Consider the following 20,608-nt stretch of genomic DNA (forward strand, 5'->3'; position numbering starts at 1 on the left):
CAGCTAGGTGACAACACACACTGCAGGTGCATGACTTCATTCGATGCTATTATTCCACTAAATACTTATAAAGCAAATAGTTGTTTGCTGCTATACTAATGTTCTGATGCATACAAGCACTTTAACAGCATACTTTAAAAGCACATTAAGTTTCCATCACATGTACCCTCATTTTACTGGGTCTTTTATCATTTAACATTATTCTACATCCATGAGACAGTAAAGTACGTTTTGCTCCCACCTTGACAAAAGCCGCCACAGCTAAATTGGCACTGCGTGTCTCTTCTGCCAGATCTTTGTTTTTCCAGAAGATGTGCTCAGACACTGTCTCCACCAGGGTCTCCACACGGCTCAGGTAGGATGAGGGGAAACGCTGGGGCCTCGGAAGCTGTGGGGACACGTAGTCAGCATAACACAGTTATGCATTGTATCTTAGGCCAGATTATACAGATGAAAAGGAACTCTACTAAACCAACAATGGCAGGTGGTTAAACAATTCAATGCTGTCAGCAATAGGAGACTCCAAAGGCCAAAAGTAGTGTATGTCACCTTACCTTTACCTTGTCAGCATCGACCAAATGTTGGGCCATGGACTTTACAATCAGCTCAAAGAAGAACCAGGAGAACTGCAAGCAGAAGAGGTCAAAGCAAAATCAATCTCACTCCAATATTTATCCTTTTAATCAGCGCCAGTATGGAAACAGGGTTGGCACGCATCATTTTGTTTGTGAGTTTTGCACTAATTTACTTTCCTCTAGGATCTTAGAGGCATAAACAACAGTTTCCATCATTAAAAATAAAGCTTTCCATATTAGAAGAAATAAACTGGAGAGTTGGTGTGAGGCAAGAAACAAACCTTCAGGACATTTTTCACTGCTGCCTGCTCGTTGCTCTTCAGGTCAAAGGTCATCCCCTTAGCCAGCTCCTCGTGGACTGTCCTGAACCCGTGGGCCTCTGACTTGAACACAAACTACACACAGAGAGAGGGGAAAGGAGTCAGTTAAAGGGGCATACTAACAATTCTTTTCATTATTGATTTATCTTTTTTAATTTTTCTTAAATTTGGGGATTTTTTTTCCTTTACTGGGAAGAAACAGTAGAGATACAACATGAAATGAAGGGACAGAAAGATAGGAAATTACATGCAACAAAGGAATCCACCAAGATACCAGATGTGTTACAGCTCATAGTGCTAACTACTAGACAGCTGCAACATTTGACGATTAACTGACAGGTCAGTTAATTGGCAACTATTTTGATAATCATTACAATCATTCACAAGCAAAAATACCCCCAAACAAGAGTTTCTGGTTCTCAAATAAAATATAATTCTGTTTTTCTTTGTCTTACACTATAGTAAACATTATAGTAAGCTATTTGGGGTTTTTTGATAGTTTGTCAAGACATTTAATAGCATTCTCTAGAATATTGTGATGGACATTTTTCACTGTTTTTGGATATTTGATTGACCAGACGGCTATTGATTTATCGATAAAGTAATTATTAATTATTAATTAATTATTATTATTAATTGCAGTTCTGGTGCAAACCCCTTGGCCACCAGGGTGCCCCAATCTACTCATAAATCTGTAAAATTAAGGGAAAAAAAGTGAAAAATACCCAACACTATTTTGCACAGCCCAAGGTGACATCTTTAAAGTCTTGTTTTGTGCAACCAATAAAGAAAAACCAGAATATTTTCAGTTTATATTGATACAAACAGGAGAAAAGCCCTAAAATCCTCACAGTTGGAGAGCTGGAACAGGAGAACTTTGGGCATTTCTTCTTGAAAACTTGACCTAAAGTCACTCTCTAGACACGTTTCTAAGTAAATAGTTTGCTATGATTAATATTTTGTTCATTATAGTTTTTCCAAATAAAAAAACAAAAGAACTAAACTCTGTGAAGGTGCTGGACACACATCAAGTCTTTCTCCCTCATTAAGAAATTCTGGATCTGGCCTCTGCCCCACCCATCACTGCTGCTTCCGCTACGTTTTGCTTTCCACTTTCTCCAGTGCTGGCACAGTGCTAAAACGAAGCGTGGGGATAGGTCAAGCTGTGATAGGTTAATGGGTGAAAGAGCAGTGCGCATCAAGATGGCTGGCACTGGCAATAGAGGAAACATAGGAGGGATACAGCCATACATGTTTGAGCCTCAGTCAGGTCCAGACTCTGGTGAGGAGTCTGTTGTGCACCAAAATCTGAAACTAGCAGATGTATCAGAATTGTAAGTGTAGTTAACATCTTCTATTTGTTTACTGTTGTTTGTGAGATTGTAACTGGCAGTGACTGACACAGCGTAAGTGGCTGTGAAATAACACCTGCTACGTTGTCACACTGTGTTCACACTGACACATTGTTATTACGTAATTATAAAGCGGAGGTGTAATCAAAGTTTGCAGCAAGATACATTCAGTCTGGCTGAGCTCTTTAGATCAGCCTACGTTTAATAAGCTTGCTCTGTGCTGGAGGTTTCAGGTTTCTTTGCCAGTTTTGTGTCAAAGTCTGTTGTCCTGTCGATATGTGTTGAATATTAGACACTGGTAATCAATTAATAGATTCATTGTAATGCACACATGAACACATAGTGTAGATGCACATGGAAAAAACATACATACAGCAACCTAAAATAAGGGAAATAAAATATTTTCCATTTGGTTGATTAAATTAAAAAATATCTAGCCTATCACATGTGTGAGGTTAAATTCATATAATATTCCTGCATGCTACTCAGATCACAGTGACATGAACCTCCTCTCTTTCCTTTCTTCCACATGAGCACACATGTATTTACACTGACACACACACACTCAGCAGTTTAAATTGGGCACCAGTACTACTGAACATCATGCCAATCTGTTACTATGGCAACCCTGCTTCCATTAGCCGTGCTAGTCCTTTCCTCTTACCCTCCCACCATTCGTCTCTGCCACTGCCTCTTCAAGCGCTGCGGTTTTCCTTCACTGTGGCCAACATGAAACAGGTCTTGTGGTTTCTCCTGCTCTCTTCTCTAATTCTCTTACTGATTTTGCCGCTTAAACAAACACGCCTTGTGTTTCTGATTGAGCAGGCTGAATGTCCTAGCCTGCCTCCCTCCTACTCAATCAGCCTTTCTTCTTCGTCGTCGTCTTCTTCTCCTCTCCCTACTTCTCTGTTTGTGTTTGCACAGTTTTCTGGGCACGCAGCCCTAGCCACACTCCTGCTGGCCCAAACACACACACACACATGCACACACACACACAAACATAGACACATACAAACACACAAAGCCTCAGAAATTAAATAGTCTGTGCAGACTCCACTCCTCCATGGAAAATAACAGCCTTCATAATTATCATATGATCTTCCTGAGCATACAAACACGCTTCATTCCAAGGATTGCTACCAGCACAACACACACGCCATCTTCTAGGTTGTAATACCTTGATATAGGAGTGCAGGTAGTGATCCAGGTTTTCTTCATGGCACTTTGCAACAATGTGGACCAACACTCTGTAGACACAGGACATGAAAGGCTTTTATTTATCACAACCTTTATCATTACACAATAACAGATCTGTCAAACACATTTTCACCTCATTGTTTCCCTTCATCAGCAGAATTTGGTTATTTCTTTATGACACAGAAATACAAACACATTATAAAATGAGATGTGGTGTTTTTAACAATAATTTTACACACTACCCTCTCTGTATGCTTTACCACATCCACTGAGCCCCCACCCTGATGTGAGTCCAGCTGTTACAGACATTGCAGTACCGCTGCCTACCTGGTGGTGGCAGTAGTGACCTCGTCATTGTCATTCTGAGTCAGAACCTTGAACAGCTGGTTGAAGAGCACTGGCAGGAATCGGATGATCACCGGGATCCTCTCCATACTGAGAAGACCCTGGGGGATTGTGGAAAAGAGGCGTAGGAGGAGGAAGAGGTGGAAAAGTTGGAGACGGGGGGAAATAAATAAGAAACACAAACCACAGAGAGGCAAAAATCTAAATTATGTTTGGCGTACGGTAACGTTGCACTGATTACACATTCAGCGGGGTTTTTGTCTCAGTCGCAATAAATGAAAATTGAGGGGATATAGTGTCTTTTCTCTGACCTTCAGGCAGTTGAGGAAGTTGGAGGTAGGAGGTAGCGAGAGGTCCAGCTCTCTCTTCTGGCACTGCTGGAAGAATCGGTTCAGGTGGGGGTCCTGGCACGGAGAGACGAAACCATGGAAGTCAGCAGTAAGCATCTGCAGTAACACTTAGTGGACTGGTTCCCTTTTAAGTAACAGTTAATCCTAAAATTCATCACCTTGCAACTCTGTCAGTTGTCTCAGTCTAGTCTTTAACAATTTATCTTTCTATAGGTTCAGCAATAACATTAAGAAACATTAATTAATGAGTTGGGCTGATGTTTGTGCTATGGAGGTCAGAACACTATATAGTAAGTTTCATTGTTCTGTGAAGTGAAGGTCTGTTTTGTTGCAGCAGCAAAACATCACAGTGGGAACAAGGAGTTATTTATATCTATTAAATATCCATAGATATTTTTAAAATTACCTCAGGACCTATTTTTTTCCTCTGTAGCTTTTTGAAATGTGACATCATGACAATATGACTTTATATTCCATCTTTATTACTCACTTCTGTGTCAATTGAGGGATTACATTTTAAATGTATTCATTTATTTATTCTATTAATAACTTGACAGGCAGTTTTAAATGTCCTTTAGGAATCATTTTAAGTCATCTGTCTTTTAAAAAGTTAGTTAATGATATATTATTTCAGTCCTTGTTAATAATTTTCCAAGAGGAAAGCACATAATAAAGACTAAATAACATCAAGTTTTCTGTTTTTTTACAACCATACTTTTAACCATATTTAAAATTTCTGAAGTGAACTACACAATTTTAATTCCCTGAAAATGAAACTAGACACAGGCTGATCCGATGTACAACCCGCCAGCCAATCAACAGATTGCTGTGCACCTCTCCAAACATCCTCTAACTCTCCACTGTAAACGGAAACGGTCCATTTCCTTGTTTCATGTCTGGCACTACATAAGAAGAAATTACCACTTATACTGTCTACTAATTCTCTAATGTGTTTAGAGACATCTAATGATCATTTTATGTCCATTCTGCCATCCCATGCAAGCAGACTCCGTTCATGTTAGTTCTAATGGAGAAAGCTGAGATCGAGCAGCTCAGAAAACGTAAATGGCCAATTACCTCATGTCAGGGTTAAAGGGATACTTTGATTCTCAACTAGCTTTGTATCTTACCAATGTGGGTAGCATGTGTAAATGAACTGTGGTAAACTTCCCCACAACTTATCAGTGCCCAGATCTACCTGCTTATCTCTTAGCTCAAATCTGCTGGATGACGTGTTTCCACCTGTCTCTCTTAAACTGAAACCAAACGGCAGCTGATGAAATATGAACCAAGATTCTGTTACTGTGTTGCCTGTTTCTCACTTAAAATGTCTTCAGAAACATATTTTATCTCACCATTTAACTGTAATTCAAAATCATTTGTTACCAGCTAACCACCATATTGTTTCCTGTGACAAAAGCTTGCATTACGTTACACACCAAGGGGAACGTTTATTGGTCCACTGGTAGATTTCCACCTCTTGAGCAAAAGCCCTTCTCCTCTGTTTTCTTTTGTTGCATCTCTCCACCTCATACACAGCCCAGATTTAAGAAAAGACAATCTTTCCAAGCGTAAAATACTTCTTTAAGTCTTCCTTTGAGGCGAAGACTTTGACAGTCCATGTCCTCAAAAGGTAGAAAGCCATAAATCTATCCACTTTCATGTGGGGCTATAACCTACCCCAGCATTCACAGGGCATACCTTAGACACATCATCAGTCCATTACAGTATCAGTAAGCCACTTAAAACAAAGACAGTGCGGAGGGGAGTGTGCAGAAACCTAGACGATGGTCTTACCTGAGTGTATACCGTGGAGACGACATTGGTGGACACTTTGAAGATAGGTTTTCCTCCATCGACCCATTTCACATCTGCTCCATTCTGTAAAAAAGCAAGGATGGCTTGAGTTTGACACTGGGAAAAAAGATGAGCTGCTAGCTTCATTTATCACATGCTAGAATTTTTAATACCCTTCTTTTCTCGCAAATGACTTTTTTTATTATTCAGCAGCAGCATTTTTAATATTTATAACACCTGTGCCTTTCCTTCCTTCCTTCCTTCCTCTCACCTTGGTGTTGCTGGCTTCCTTGATGGCCAGGTATCCAGGCGGCAGGTTACAGGAGACAGGGACGCTGAACTCCTGGGATGACAGGCGGCCTTCTTTGAGGAGAGGCAGCCAAGAGTACCCCACTAAAAAGGGACACATGAATGCAAAACACAGAGTGGTGAATGGTGGACAAGATCAACCACAGAATACCCTCCTGCATAGTAAATGCGTCACTAAATTACACTTCCAGATGGACCACCAGCTCACCTGGGGTCTCCAGGGCTTCTTTCCTCTTAGCATTTGTCTTCGCATTGATGTCACAGGTGACGTGGTAAAAGGAGAAAAGAAGGTGGTGCTTTTCATGAAGCTGAGTAGGAAGCTCAATCTTCACCTGGGGACACAACAGCACGTAATGGGTTATATTATGGGCAGCAAGGGACGCTGCAGATCGGTGAGTTGTCCGTAAACACATTCTGTTTATCCTCTGAAGGCTGCTAATGCTGGAGTCAAGCCATTTCCAGGCTCTTATGATATCTGTGATGAATCCTCATGCCCATTTACCTCATCATAGAAGTCAGGGTTCTGGGAGTGATGTAGGACTGTGGAACAGGCTGCTGTGGTGAGGACTGGACCTCCCGGCTTGCCGTAGATGCACTAGAAAAACAGCCGCAACAGAAAAAAGGGAGCATTAAGTCATGGCTCAGCCAGTTTCTCATGACAGACAGAGTTTAACTGGAGAAAACGGAGTCATAAAAAAAGCCTGTAAATGTCTCATCAGCATGTTTTTGGATCGCGTTCTACCTTTAAAGGTTTGGCAACTTCTTCATCTGAGCTGCGGAACTCCACATAGACTGCAATGTTACGAGCCTGCGAACAAGAGGAACATTATAATGTTAATAATCGCCCACACAGAAAAAACAGTGAATAATGAAAGTATATAAAGTATGTATGACACAAGAGGCATGCTGTTAGTGATTTTGGATCTCTGAAAAGGTGCTTTAAAGGGGCAGTGTTTTGTTCATCTAGTGGGGACGATTGCAGATGGCAACCAGCGGTAACTTCTCCCATGTGTCAAACGTGAACTCCTGGTTAGGATTACTTCAGTGTTCATTGTTCAGGATGTTTTTAACGAGAGTCATATTAAATGCAGAGGTCTACAAAATAAACAGACCAGGTGATTAAACTGTTAAAAACACTAAATAAGCAGTTTCATGTTACAAATCAGTGTTTCTCCAACCCTGTTTGGCTCATCACAGACAGGCTGCTAGCCCAGCACCTGCTAATGTGTGCTCACATTTTTTCTCTGATAACATAAGATCCAGACGTTCAGGAGGATTTTACCAGGAGCCAAATTATCTGCAGAGGTCTCTCCCTCTCCAAAACAAATAGACCAAGTGATTTAAACCAGTATTAACACTAAATAAAACAGTTTCACATTAAAAAAAAATCAGTGTTTCAGGGGCTGCTAACTATGGTGGCTAACGCAAAAATGGCCCTATCTATAGCCAGTGTTTGGTTTGCTCATTTTGGGCAACTGCAAAAACACAGCGGTGCAACATGGCGGACTCCATGAATGAGGACCCACTCCCTATGGAGACATAAATGGCTCATTCTAAGGTAGCAAATACACATAAATTCTTATTTTCAGGCAATTATAGACTAAAGAAAACCTGCTTATTATATTATATTCCATTTCTTTATCTTTATCCCCCTAAATCCTACACACTAGATCTTTAAAGCTACTATGCTATACCTTGGCGAAGCTCTTCTGGCTGTCATATTTGAGATGTTTGGGGTAGACATAGATGTGGTTTCTGTAGACGCGGTGCGGCTGTGTGAACTTGGTGGTGTCCTGGACAAACTCCTCCACCTCCACAGTCGGCTGGTGTTTGCTCAGCTCTTCAAAGGGCTTCACCGGTACATAGGAGGATGTCACACAGTCTGAAAGCACCAAAGAGAGTGTTTACAACATAGCAAAGTAGAGGTGTAGAAGGGAAGGAGGAGGCAGACAGTTGTGAATAAACATGAACAGGGGGAAATATTGCCTAAAAAGCGGACATACTTGGATGCTCCATTGGAATGTAGTCGACAGCGATTTCCAGCGCCCCAGGAATAGTCTGCAGTTTGCTGGTCTTCTCAGCCCTGCACACACAAAAATTAGAATTGAATGATGTGAGAAATGTTTATCTTGCCTCAGAGAAGCCCAGAAGCCACAGTAGACCTTACCTTCTGTACTCAGATACCAGCTTAATCAGGTCATCTGTGGAAATCTTGTTGCTCTCCTGTTTGAAGAGAGGCGAGAAACGAGACTCTCTGTCCAGTGCCCCATGGTTGTCCTTAAACACAGACCTATAACAGAAAGAAAGAGGTTAGATCTTGTAGAGAGAACATGGTAAATACATTTCAAAATGTTTAGACAACTGAGCTTCCACTGACCTGACGGACCAGGCAAAGGGCATACGGTACTTTCCCAGTTTACTACAGAACTGTTTGTTGGATTTCAAAATCTTCTGGACAGTCTGTACAAGACACAAGCAGACAGAGATGGACGGAGAGACATGTCATCAACACGCCACAGTTGATATTTTTAAATACAATGGGATGTGATCAGCCCTAAATCCTAGCTGACCTAGACAGAGTGACAGACTAAATCAGAGGTTGTCTGATACAGGCAGCAGGTTTAATGTCTGGTGATTCACTTAGCCATTTAAACAAGGACCACATGGAGCACTGCCAGCGGGGAAGCCAGGAAATGTCTTGGATAGGATGTCGGAAAAAAAACTCATTTCTAAACTATCCAAGTAGACTGGCATTCAGTGATGAAGATAAACTCTGGCCTTACGGGAAAACCATTTTGTAAATGTCATTCATTAAACTGTTGAAGTAGATCAAGCCATTCCCCTTACAAGAAACGCCCGAACATGTTTCATGAGCCATTTTTTCCCAGCTTGCCTCAGGAGATAAGACGGTATAAAAGCTCTATGTCATTGGTCAATGATAGAAAATAAATCAAGATGAAATGTGACACTGTGGAATGAAAACATTGATGCAAAAATGACTCTCTGACCTTGCTGGAGTCTGTATTCTTGATGTAAGGTTCTGTCCCACAAGCAATATTTCCCATAAGCACCTTTTCCACTCTTGCCACCATCACGATGTCTGTGTGGGGGTTGGTCACTGAGAAAATGGCCTGAATGGAGAGCATGGAAAAGCATATTAAAAGCCATTTTATATGTTAAATGCATTTTCCTTAGAGTGATTTACATCTATAAAACACGTAATAGGAGTAACATGCTCATACCTGTCTGGGAAAGCATAGCCAGTGCTCCAGGTCCAGGCTGAGGCTACAATCTCCTGGCTTCTTCTCAGCAGGAGAGCACAGGCCATTCTCCTGACCTCCGACCCCCGTCGCAGGACCGCCTGTCCCATTACTGCAGCCTCCGAGCATCTGACGCACTGTCTCGTGGTTGAGGTCTACGTGGAAGTCTGCGGACACCTTTCTTCCTTCTCGTACATCCAGCAGAGCCAGCGACACAAAGAAGGGTTCAATCTGGTGGAGCAGATACAGCACAGTCACTTTCAGTTCCTTTATATATACTGTCAAAGCCCCTACGACATGCTTCACCATTATTTCACAGTCATGTTAGCAACTGTCTGAGAGTGTGAAAGGCTTATGTTTCTAATCCTCACATTAGTGACCGGTCCAGTTTCACTCTCATTGATGCAGCCCTGTAGCATGAGGTTGAGTGATCGACAGGTTATCATAAACCTTCTGCCCAGTTTCTCCTCAAACGGACGCACCGGTGCGTTCTCAACTGATGAATGCTCGGTGCGCGGGCTCCTCAGAACCTGTAGTGGGTGAAACACAGTTTGTTATTAAAAGACATGCTTTTCTTTATTTTATCAAGCTGGAATCCTTGAGAAGTCCTGAAATTATTTTACTCATGAGTTCTGATTTAAAAAAACAAAACAAAAACTGCCGCATCATGACATACATATCAGATTCATGTCATAAAGTACAACACATAAAGTCAAAATATAGTGTAACCCATGTAAACGTATAACACTGTATAAAATAGGAAAACACAAAAACAGGGAACATAATCTTTACACATACAGGAGTGTCAGGGTCCAGTGAGAACAGGTTCAACCTCTCTTCTCTCCTGGCAGAGCGAATTCCTTCATCTGTCTCAGAGATATACTGTTAGGTAAGAGATGGAGACAGAAAGAGACAGTCAACAACAACTGGATGCAAATAATAAAGTGCTTAGTATGAATTATGATGTAGGTAAAAACAGCAAGGTTGTATAAGATTGCATAGTGCGTTCTTATAGTTTGGACTTTTCTTGTTAGCAAGGGCAGTTATGTTTACGTTCAGTGCTTCTTTCCAAAATGCACTGTGTATGTAAGAGCCACTTAAGCATATTTATATTTGGTAAAAATGTCTGTGTTGATATGGCATACAAGTTCTGATATTATTTACGTTTGCACAACAGTTTCTGTATATTTTTGAATAGTGTATAGTAATGGACTATACTAAGGTTATGTTTATATATGCTTTATTTCTGTGTTAGAGGACATGCATAAGTTATTTATGATAGGTATGGTGCTGTATGACAGTTTAGTGCGCACAACAAAAAGGAGATTGTTGACAACGTTGTGCGTAAAGACGACATGAAGTCCGTGTTGGTTTGGATCTTAATAATTTACGGTGAGAATATAAAGAAATAGGACATTGAGACGGTAGTGGACCGTACGAGATGTAATTTTGAAAGGACTTAGCCTGCTGTTTTGTTTTCTGTTCTGTTTCTTGCTTCTTCTTTTTTTTTTGTATTCTCAGTGAACCTCGTTTTAGCTTTTTCCCTGCCTCATGGGAGTACTGTGGATCTTTACAAAAATAACAGGCACACGTGTCGAAACCGAGACACCTTGCAGACTAAGTGGCCTCGGAACTTTGGGATGTTGAAACGGCCACTATAGGGTGTATCGTTAAGGCATATCAAAGACAAAATCCTTCCTCATACAATATTTACAAAGCCAACTTTTTGAGTATCTGATATCCAAATTGTCTACATCTATGTTTAGACTAGCAGTCTCTTATTCTTTCCTGTCTTTTGCAGACGCATTTCTAAGTTTCTATCATCACCAACTGTGGATCAATGGAAAAACATCAGATGTGTTACACTTGTATGTAGCATTGCTCCATAGCAGCACTTAAGGTCACAACCTGCAAAGGGTACCTATAAATAGACTCTGACTGTTGTGCTCTATTCTGCATGCATGTAAAGTTAATAATAATAGTGGTAACCGCAGCAGTAGCAGGAAATGTATATGACTCTTAGAAAGAGAGGAGCTGACAGCTTAACTAACCTTTGCTAGCTCTGGATTGATGCCGTTCTCTGTGGTAGTATCTTCATTCTCCTGCAAACAGCAGTCGCTCAGTGACAGGTCAAACACATCTGGAGGGAGAACAAACACAATCAGGACTCCTGAGAGTGACTTCTGTTTATGAGTGATGGCTGCCAACACAGAGCGGATGGGATGGTTTATCTACACGGCCCATTTTCCCCGTAGGTTAGAGGCCGTATAACATTTTCTAAAATCATTTCGGCAGTACACTAAATACATACTAACCAGAGTCAGCGGACATATATCTCTATCTCAGAATAAAATATGACTCCATTTGTGGTATTTACGGGTAATAAGGCAGGCAGGCCTCAGCAGAAATATAACCGTCATGTGCCTGGAGCAATTCTTCCCAAAGGCCACACTGAACAAAATGGCTCATTAATGGTAGGTCACCACACGCTTGCAGCCTGATTCAGAGGCATGCTAACAGACCACAGAGCCTTGACGGCTGAGGCTATTACATCATTCCACCACTTTTCACTGGGCTGACTCTCAACGCTCTGTCAGTGTCTGTTATGTTACAGGCCGTGGTCCCATGCCCAAGCTTTCACAGAGCTGGCACAGAAGGTCAAGTTTTATGAACTATGCTTCCATGTAACCTTTTTTTTTAATAACAAGGCATGATGTATCAAACAAAGGTGGAGTCATTGGTTGGTGTCAGGCCTCATTTCCTGATGGGGATGTTATGGACTGAGCCCCGACCCAGCTAAAATTCCCCATTAAGATCATGGCAAGATGGCAGATATTATTTAGTCAGAGAGAGAGTAGAAGGTTACGTTTTCGCTGACATCGAGTATAAAAATCTTCCTCTCTTAAGGGCACCATGATTTATACATGTGTTGGAATTATGCTAAAATTTCCTCTTCGTCTCTGCTTAAATACCCCTTTCGCCACTAAATTACCATTTGTGCTTCCATCCCCTTTGCTCCTTCCAACTATTTTTCAGCTCTCTCTCTCTACATCCATCAAATGTACACTTTGTGTATTCCTGAATACAAAAACAGAGCCTGTCTCACCCTGCCGATGATCTGTGAGGTCCAGACTCTTGCGGTCAGGAGCCGGACCGTCGTGGGGACTGATCTGTAAGATGCGGGTCAACGTGCTAATCCACTCCTCCATATCCTGCTCACTCTCAGCGGCCAGCACGAAGTACGTAACCTCGTTCATCTTCAGCTCAAAGGCATGTTTCCTCAGACGGTTATTCTGTAGGGGGATAGATGGAAGGATGGATAGGATAATGTGGTCACACAACAAAACCAGAGCTTGGGTCGGCTTTTGGAAAATGTGATTCTTTCTTCCACACAAGCCTCACTTAGCTTCGTTTCTGGATGTCTAATAAGGAAACTCCTTCCAAAAATATCACAAAGTCTCTTGTTAATAATTTCTCTTAACACTTTTTTTCATAAGAACATATTAAATCATAACAAAATAATATTGGTTTGAATATGGGCCATGCAGCTTTGGAGAAGTCTGAATAGTCCAACTGTACCCTTAGATAGACAGATGGATATAAAGTATGTGACAATAATAAAGGTAAATACAACACTGCATACACATACAATTAAATTGCAGAGGATTAAAACACAATAAATCTAAAAGCTCATTTCTACTGTGGTCCTCGTAACAGAGAGGAAACTGCAACTCCCAAAACCCACATACAGCACATCCAGCAATTACTGTTGATTAAACTAAACAACTGTCTTTCAACAGCATGCGGAGACATAAAAATGACACCCATGAGGTTGTCAGTCACTGGGTAAGTAAAACAAACCTCCCAAAGCTAAACAATCCCTCAGAGCTGACACAATAACATCCTGACCTGGGCCTGTTGTGTCATTATGCTCTACTACATTATTATCCTGCAAGCCACATTTTACACAATGCCTCATAACAGGCAATACTTGCTCAGTCAAAGGAAATGTATGTGACATTCAGAGCATACTGTATCTATGGTTCAGATTCTGAGGCTGGATTGTCTGCACAGGGTTGGAAAGAATTCGTTAAATGTTTCTCTCAGCTCTGCGATCTTTGATAAAATGTGGCAACCATTTCTGTGTTATCTACAAAGATTGGCCTAAAGCGTTTGTGTATGTACGTATGCTTGAGGATATAGGTTTGTACATCGTCATATATGTGCACGTACTTTACATATATGTATATTTTGTAGACATCCATTCTGTAGCTGGTGCTGACTGACCTGCTATTCATATTGCTTTGTATTCCACAAGAACAAGACTGCTTTTTTGTTGCTGTTGTTTTCTTTATGTATTGTTCATCTCTGAGGATGGGGGTTGGGTGTCTCTTTTGCAGTTGTGTTGCTTGTTTACAAACTTAAAATATCAGTAACAAACCAAAAAAAACATGGTCGGTTGCATGGCGGCTAGCAGCTAAAAATGTTAACCTTATAAAGAGAGCTAACAACAGAAGCAGTGGCGTGTTTCACATATATTAGTAAACTGTAACTATAAAATGAAAGGATGTTTTGCTGCCTCTAGCAGCAGCTGTAGACTGAGGAAAAAATAACCTAATTCACTGGGCTGACTGCCCGCAACTTTTAAGGTGGAACGCTTACTTGTTATGTTGCTCAATGTATGAGTTGGCGATGTGAATCCATCAGCACACCTTAAATTTCAGTGAGACAACTTTGACAATTACTTTAGTTTTTATTGTCCCTCTTGGATGACATACACTTTTAGTAATGAGTGTATCTTCACGCGTAGCAGAGCTTCATTCCTGTGGGCTCAGGTAACACTAAACTCCTGAGCTTGCCTGAGAAGAACTAAATGCACAAACCTGCTATTTTTAAGTATCCCATTGAGAAAGAAACTCTCACTGCAGTCTTTTTTATTTTATTCTGAAAATGTTGGCATGCAACTCCACTCTGGGGATGATAAATGAGGTGCAGATTGATAAAGGAGGAAATACAGTGAGTGCTGGATGGAGCAGTGAGTGACAACAACCCCGCCCAAATGAAAGAGTGCTGTTTGCAGTGGAAACGCTAAGCGGACTTAGGGTCTAGGTACCATGACTGGAAGGTTACTTGTGGTTCCAAAGGTACCATACCGAAAGTGTTTGGTGGAAACGGGCTTAACATGCACACAAGGCCAGACCTTCTACCACAACACACAAACAGAGAAGCTTGGATTACAACACACACTGAAAGGTAGCGTGACTTTCTTCTCTGCTCAGGACACCATCACTCCACTACATCTTAACATAGCAAAACACGGTTTGCTGCTATATCGATGTTTGAGTGTCACATACAGCTACTTTAAAGTAAAATGTCTAAATGTTTTCACTTTGTGCTGCTACTGAGATTTGTTTATAGAAAGATACTCTGGTGAAGGTCTATGTGATCACAGTAGATAACATTTTTGACGCAATGGAATCAAGTGTTCAGAGATTTTTATCTTTTTCCCTTGCTGCTTTTTGCATTCAGCACATTCTTGTTTTGTGCAGTAGTTTTAGAGGGAAGGGAGCCTGAAAAAGCCCCCCATATATTACTCTACATAACGGTGTATATTGTGCTGTGCTCTTACTTAATTTAATGCTTTAAAACTCACCTGTACCACACCAGTGCAGGAGTCGAGAAAGATGCAACCTTTGGGTTCCTTGGAGATCTTTTCATCTTTGTAAAAGTTCATGATGTAGGAGTTATCTGTCAGCTGGGTGAGCTGAAAATATCTCCTCTTGAACGACTGCACAGACAGAATAAGGTTCAAATATATTAACCAGGTGGACAAAGGCACCTGCAACTAATTATTTGGGGTATGTACTAATAATGACCTAAAAACATGAAAAGTGATCAGGAAGCACAAACAGTAATGTAGATGATATATTGATGATATTTCACCCATAAAACACCATTCTGGGACAATATGTTATCAACAGGAGTCATAATTCAAGTTCAAACTAGGTTAACCAAGTGCAAGGTAAAACATTTAATCTGAAAACAGGGTGATCTGAGGATTAGGGTGAAAAGGCACCACACAAACAGTGTGTGTGTATGTGTGTGTGTGTGTGTGCATGAAAAGCGAGAGCATCAGACATTTCCTCACCCGAACAGTGATGCTATTGTTGACTGTGCTGTTAAAGTTCCCTTTGTAGAGCCAGCCTGACCGAAAAACACCGATTCCTCCTCCACCACCACCACCTCCCCCTCCTCCTTTGGACGAGGACAGCGAGGTGGTATCCTGTACAGCACAAATATGGTCAGTTATAGGTACATTAGCTTTCCATTCATATGATCAATAAACTAAAGGAGACTTTTTAAGACTCATTCTATCTTAGGATGGCCATTGGTCAGTCAGATTAGGTTGATAAACAATGTCCTGCTGACGTGTAATGAGCTGACTGCTCTTGTAAAGTATATTTTAACAGCTTTAAGGCTGCGATAAACTGATTTAAACAGGATGTATCCCGTATGTAATGCATTCATTCTAAAAGCATTTGTCAGAAGACGGTCATTACTGACCTCATCCTTGTCAATGTCCTCGTGGTCAATCTCAAAAGAATGGGATGGCAGCTTCTCTGCTTTGTACAGTTTCCTGTGAAGGAACGGGGAGAGGGAAAATGTGGAACCCTGATAATGAAATATATTGATGGAAAGAAAAATGATTTCAGCAATTTAATTAGTCCACTCTATTTGAGTGGTGCAAATGAGCGTGGGTGGCTGACTCCGCTCCATCGTTCTCTGTCAGGAGTCGACAATAGGTAGTCCTCACTCGATCCCGCTTCACTGATTTCACAGGCTGACCCGTCTTTGTGTGCGAGCCATGGGATAAAATGCCTTTGTGTGTGTGCTGTGAGCTGCAGACAGCGAGGCTGCAGTCTGTGGAGGGTAACACTGGAACCACCCTCTGCTAAAAGTCACACAGTCGTAAAGGCTGTCTGACAATAAAAAAAATTCTTAAAGGGGACTATGTTTAGAAGATTTCTGGTGATTGTGGGCTGGCCACTGACACAGGAATGCTAATATTGGCCTGCACAGATGAAAAATGCTCCATTCAATCACAGTTGTGACAACCACACATATACAGTTGCTGTAGATTCCCATTGTACTGTGGTGCCCCTGGTGTATTTCACCTCAATGTGTAACCAGTAAGCCTACAGTTTCATGGTTGGTTAACTTGACAGTCCTACAAACAAACAATACGATAGTAGTGTTCGTGTTTTTAAGCTAATTCCACAGCTGCATTGAGACAACTCAAGCTTGTATGATTATGCTCTAACATACAAACTTATGTTTAAAGAAATATTTCACTGCTGAAAAGATGGTCTTTTCATAAACTGGGCTGTCTATGCAGTAGAAAGTCACAAATACATTTGAAATTGGTGCTACATGACCAGAAAAAAACAGAGGACAAGGACTGTGGCACTTGCTTTTGCTCACAACACCGGCTAGAGGTGGATTTAACGCAAGCTTGGCCATTTTTCCTCAAGAAACAATATGGCACCCTGCTGGTGACAAACAATCTCAAACTTCAGCTAAACAGTGAACTAAAAATTGTTTCTAAAATGTGAGATATAGGCAACACAGAAACGGAATCTTGCTTCATATTTGATCATCACTGCTTAGTTTTACAGTTTGTTGTCACCATTTTCAGCCTCCGTTTTTATGATACAGGAAATATGATGATGCCTGTTCACACATTCTCGTTTCAAAGCCAAAGAGCGCAGTAAAATATGTTTCTGATGACACTTTGGGCAAGAAATAGGCAATAGGGTAACAGAATCTTGGTTTATGTTTGATCAGCGCTGCCTAGTTTAATCTGTGCTTGAGAAAAAGAAGGAGAGAGATTCGCTTCTACACTTTTTGTGTCAGTGGTGGCGGGTGTATGAAAACTAAGTACAATCTGTAGTTCAAGCATCAGCCTGAGAGCCAGTTAAAGATTTGAACTGACAGATGAGCAGAGAGATCTGGCTGCTGGTAAGATGGAGAGAAGTTTATCACAGTTCATTGACACATACTACCCACACTGTTATGATACAAAGCTGGTTGAAAATCGGCAAAGTATCCCTTTAAGCCAGTTCATCCTGGTTGTCAGTTCAGAGGTCATGTGAACTGACTGAAAGAATACAGTGGCAACCCAAGGCACGGAGGAGGGACATTCCTGTGGTTGAGAGCAGTAACAGCAGGGCTGCTCTGGGTCAGTCTCACTGGGACCGACAAAACTCCAGTTGAATGACTGACGGCCTGATTTAAATACATGACTGACTGAATGGGTGTCTGTCTGGATGACTGACATTTTAAAAAAGGAGCGAGGGAGCTCTGAGGGTTAACATTTGTTCGAGCAGAATTTCCTCAGCTTTCTACTCTGACTACTTTCTCACTCAGCACCGGCCACCATCTTGTTCTTGTTAATGACCTTCCACCTCAGTGTAACAAAATGTGGTTGTCCTTGATGTTAACAGCTATTTCTGAGTCTGGTTGTTCATGAGGAAAAAATCCAGCATGTTTCTATTCAAGTCAGGAAGTCCACATTTCCACACATCCGCATTTTTTAAACTTCCATGTCATGTCCATATCCATCAACCCTCTGGGAAATATGCTTTATGGTTTATCAACATCAAAACCAGAATTGAGTAACGTTATTTTTCGGTACCTTTTCAATACCTTTCATGAGAAATTTAAAATAAAACACCTCGCCTACATGAAAATGCCTAATCAAGAGCTATCTCATCAGAGAATGAGTAAACAAGATTATGAATTTGATCAATGCCAGCTTTGGGACTTGACAATAAAACAACTCTTTTTTACAGACACATTTCAGACAAAGACGACCGAGACAAAGAAGTTTGATACCCAGCTTTATATGAACCCAGTAGGAAAGTTAATGTTAAAGAAATTGTTTGGACATTTTGGGAAATATGCTTATTTGCTTTCTGGCAGACAGTTAGATAAGAAGATTGATATCACTCTCATATTGGAAGGCTAACCATGAGGCTAAAGCCAGGAGATGCTTGCTTAGCTAACAAAGGGGAAACATCTAGCTAGGCTCTGTCCAAAGGCAGCAAAATCCACCTACCAGTGCCTCTAAAGCTCAGTAATGACACAATATCTCTTGTAAAACGTAAAATGACGTTGTGGTTTACAGAGGGTTTTGTGTCAGACTATTTTTTGGGCGAGTGTAGTGACTTCATTGTGTTTCCACTGGACACTAGTCACTATGGGTGGGGGCAAAAATCGATACAGCACCGTGTCGCGATATCACACAGTGCCAACTATCGATTTTTTTATTATTTGAATCATTAATATGACAAATAGAAATTAATTTTTAGGTAGCCTACTAAAATAATATCATCAGCTGCTTTGTCAGTTCACAAGTCACATTTTGCTGCTGCAAGAAAAGGGGCTGAAGTAAAATGAAGACATCAAACTGAAAACTTAATATTATTAGATAAAACTGATTTTGACAAAGTTTTCTTTTAGGGACATAAGTTACAGTTGAAAAAAGGTAACATGTCACAATATATTTTATCACAATACTCAGCATATTGCAACATATTTAAAATCGCAATAATATTGTATCATGACATAAGTATCGTGATAATATATCGTGGATGCTCTGGTGACTCCTACCCCTACTAGTCACTGTGCCTGGGTAAGAAGGCTCGCTCATTTCCCCCTGCTTCCAGTCTTTATGCTAAGCTAAGCTAAGCTAAGCTAACCATTTGTTGGTTCATATAGCTTCATATAGAGCGCACAGATATACAAGTATTGAAGGCCTCCCCATCTAATTCTCCCCAAGAAAAAAATGGAGCATATTTCACAAACTCATTAACTCTTCATTTAAATCCCATACAGCAGACACAGCAGACAGGGTTACAGAGTGATGTCCGTGTGTTTTACCTGGGCAGCAGGCGGTAGTCTCCAGCGTAGTCGTCATACTTGAACTGGACCACATTTAGGTCAGAGTTGTAATACTTACAGGCCTGGAGGAGGAGAGGAAGAAGATTAAGTTGAATATCATTAAATATTAACTTTCAACAATGATGGCCTCTCTGGGAGACCTGGGGCAGCTGCAACGTCTGCAGACAATGAAGAAAGCTACACCACTGTGAAAGTACAGCCAGACGTCAGCTCTCCTGAGGACCACTTACTGATGTGCAGCCTGGGATTCATCATTAGAGTCTCTAAATTATAAAGAGGAACTGACTTAAGACTTTGTCCCCGAGGAATCGGCAAATAAAGATATCTTTACATCTTAATAGATTTCTTGTCTATCTCTGGGGGTGAAATAGTACTCTCACAGGGTGCTTTAAGTTTTCACTCTCTCAGACACACACACGCGCACTAACACACACACACACACACACACACACAAAGGCAGTTTCACATCCTCTCTTGTGTCTGCTTGTTGAACGCTGTGTCGTTGTTTTCTTTAATCCACTTGTTTGGAAAGATCTTGATCTTTTGTTAACAATGTCACAAATTATAAACAGACCAAAAATTATTATCAGCTACAATATCAATCCCAGACAGGAAAGCACACACACACACGCACACACGCTCAAAAACACAAAAAGAAAGTCAGACACACGTAAGTCTCCAGTGAGCTGTGACAGCACTGTCTGGGGAGTTTCCGTCTGCTCAGGGCTCATTTCAGATCGACCAGCCGTAATCTCGAAGGCTCAATGGAGAAATAATATCTGATAGCCCTAGCCTACACACACACACCCACACACACACACACACACACACACAGGCAGACACACAATACACATTAAGATACGCACACATCTGGTTTATTTCAGAGGTATGATGATATTGCTCCACCGGTATCAGGATGTCTATATCAAGAACAGCCTAACTGACAAACCTGACCACCACTAACCGAAACCTTTTTCATGACAAACCACACTGGCTTCAGGTAAGTCCCTCACACAAGAGGATACACGTGGGCAAACACCGACACAGACACACAGACACACAGACACAGACACAGACACAGACACACAGACACAGACACAGACACAGACACACAGACACACAGACACAGACACACACTCC

The 20,608-nt window shown here is 41.1% G+C and overlaps 1 protein-coding gene across 2 annotated transcripts in view; it reads right to left on the reverse strand.

Moving 5' to 3' along the window:
• dock10 (dedicator of cytokinesis 10) overlaps nt 1–20,608 on the reverse strand; it is a 54,362-nt gene that overhangs the window by 19,841 nt on the left and 13,913 nt on the right. For both annotated transcript variants that reach the window (XM_033630953.2, XM_033630948.2), the window contains exons 4-28: nt 19,448–19,530; nt 16,070–16,142; nt 15,654–15,788; nt 15,159–15,293; nt 12,612–12,798; nt 11,557–11,645; nt 10,304–10,387; nt 9,877–10,035; nt 9,488–9,736; nt 9,254–9,376; nt 8,623–8,705; nt 8,413–8,535; nt 8,249–8,328; nt 7,940–8,127; nt 6,988–7,053; nt 6,748–6,840; nt 6,454–6,577; nt 6,208–6,329; nt 5,937–6,020; nt 4,101–4,193; nt 3,772–3,890; nt 3,425–3,494; nt 857–970; nt 555–626; nt 242–388 (exon numbers count right to left, since the gene is read on the reverse strand). In XM_033630953.2, the coding sequence (XP_033486844.1) occupies nt 242–388; nt 555–626; nt 857–970; nt 3,425–3,494; nt 3,772–3,890; nt 4,101–4,193; nt 5,937–6,020; nt 6,208–6,329; nt 6,454–6,577; nt 6,748–6,840; nt 6,988–7,053; nt 7,940–8,127; nt 8,249–8,328; nt 8,413–8,535; nt 8,623–8,705; nt 9,254–9,376; nt 9,488–9,736; nt 9,877–10,035; nt 10,304–10,387; nt 11,557–11,645; nt 12,612–12,798; nt 15,159–15,293; nt 15,654–15,788; nt 16,070–16,142; nt 19,448–19,530 (2,895 nt within the window). The remainder of the gene's footprint in view (nt 1–241; nt 389–554; nt 627–856; nt 971–3,424; nt 3,495–3,771; nt 3,891–4,100; nt 4,194–5,936; nt 6,021–6,207; nt 6,330–6,453; nt 6,578–6,747; nt 6,841–6,987; nt 7,054–7,939; nt 8,128–8,248; nt 8,329–8,412; nt 8,536–8,622; nt 8,706–9,253; nt 9,377–9,487; nt 9,737–9,876; nt 10,036–10,303; nt 10,388–11,556; nt 11,646–12,611; nt 12,799–15,158; nt 15,294–15,653; nt 15,789–16,069; nt 16,143–19,447; nt 19,531–20,608) is intronic.

This window comes from Epinephelus lanceolatus, chromosome 4, assembly GCF_041903045.1.
Source record: "Epinephelus lanceolatus isolate andai-2023 chromosome 4, ASM4190304v1, whole genome shotgun sequence".
NCBI classification, from domain to species: Eukaryota; Metazoa; Chordata; class Actinopteri; order Perciformes; family Serranidae; genus Epinephelus; species Epinephelus lanceolatus.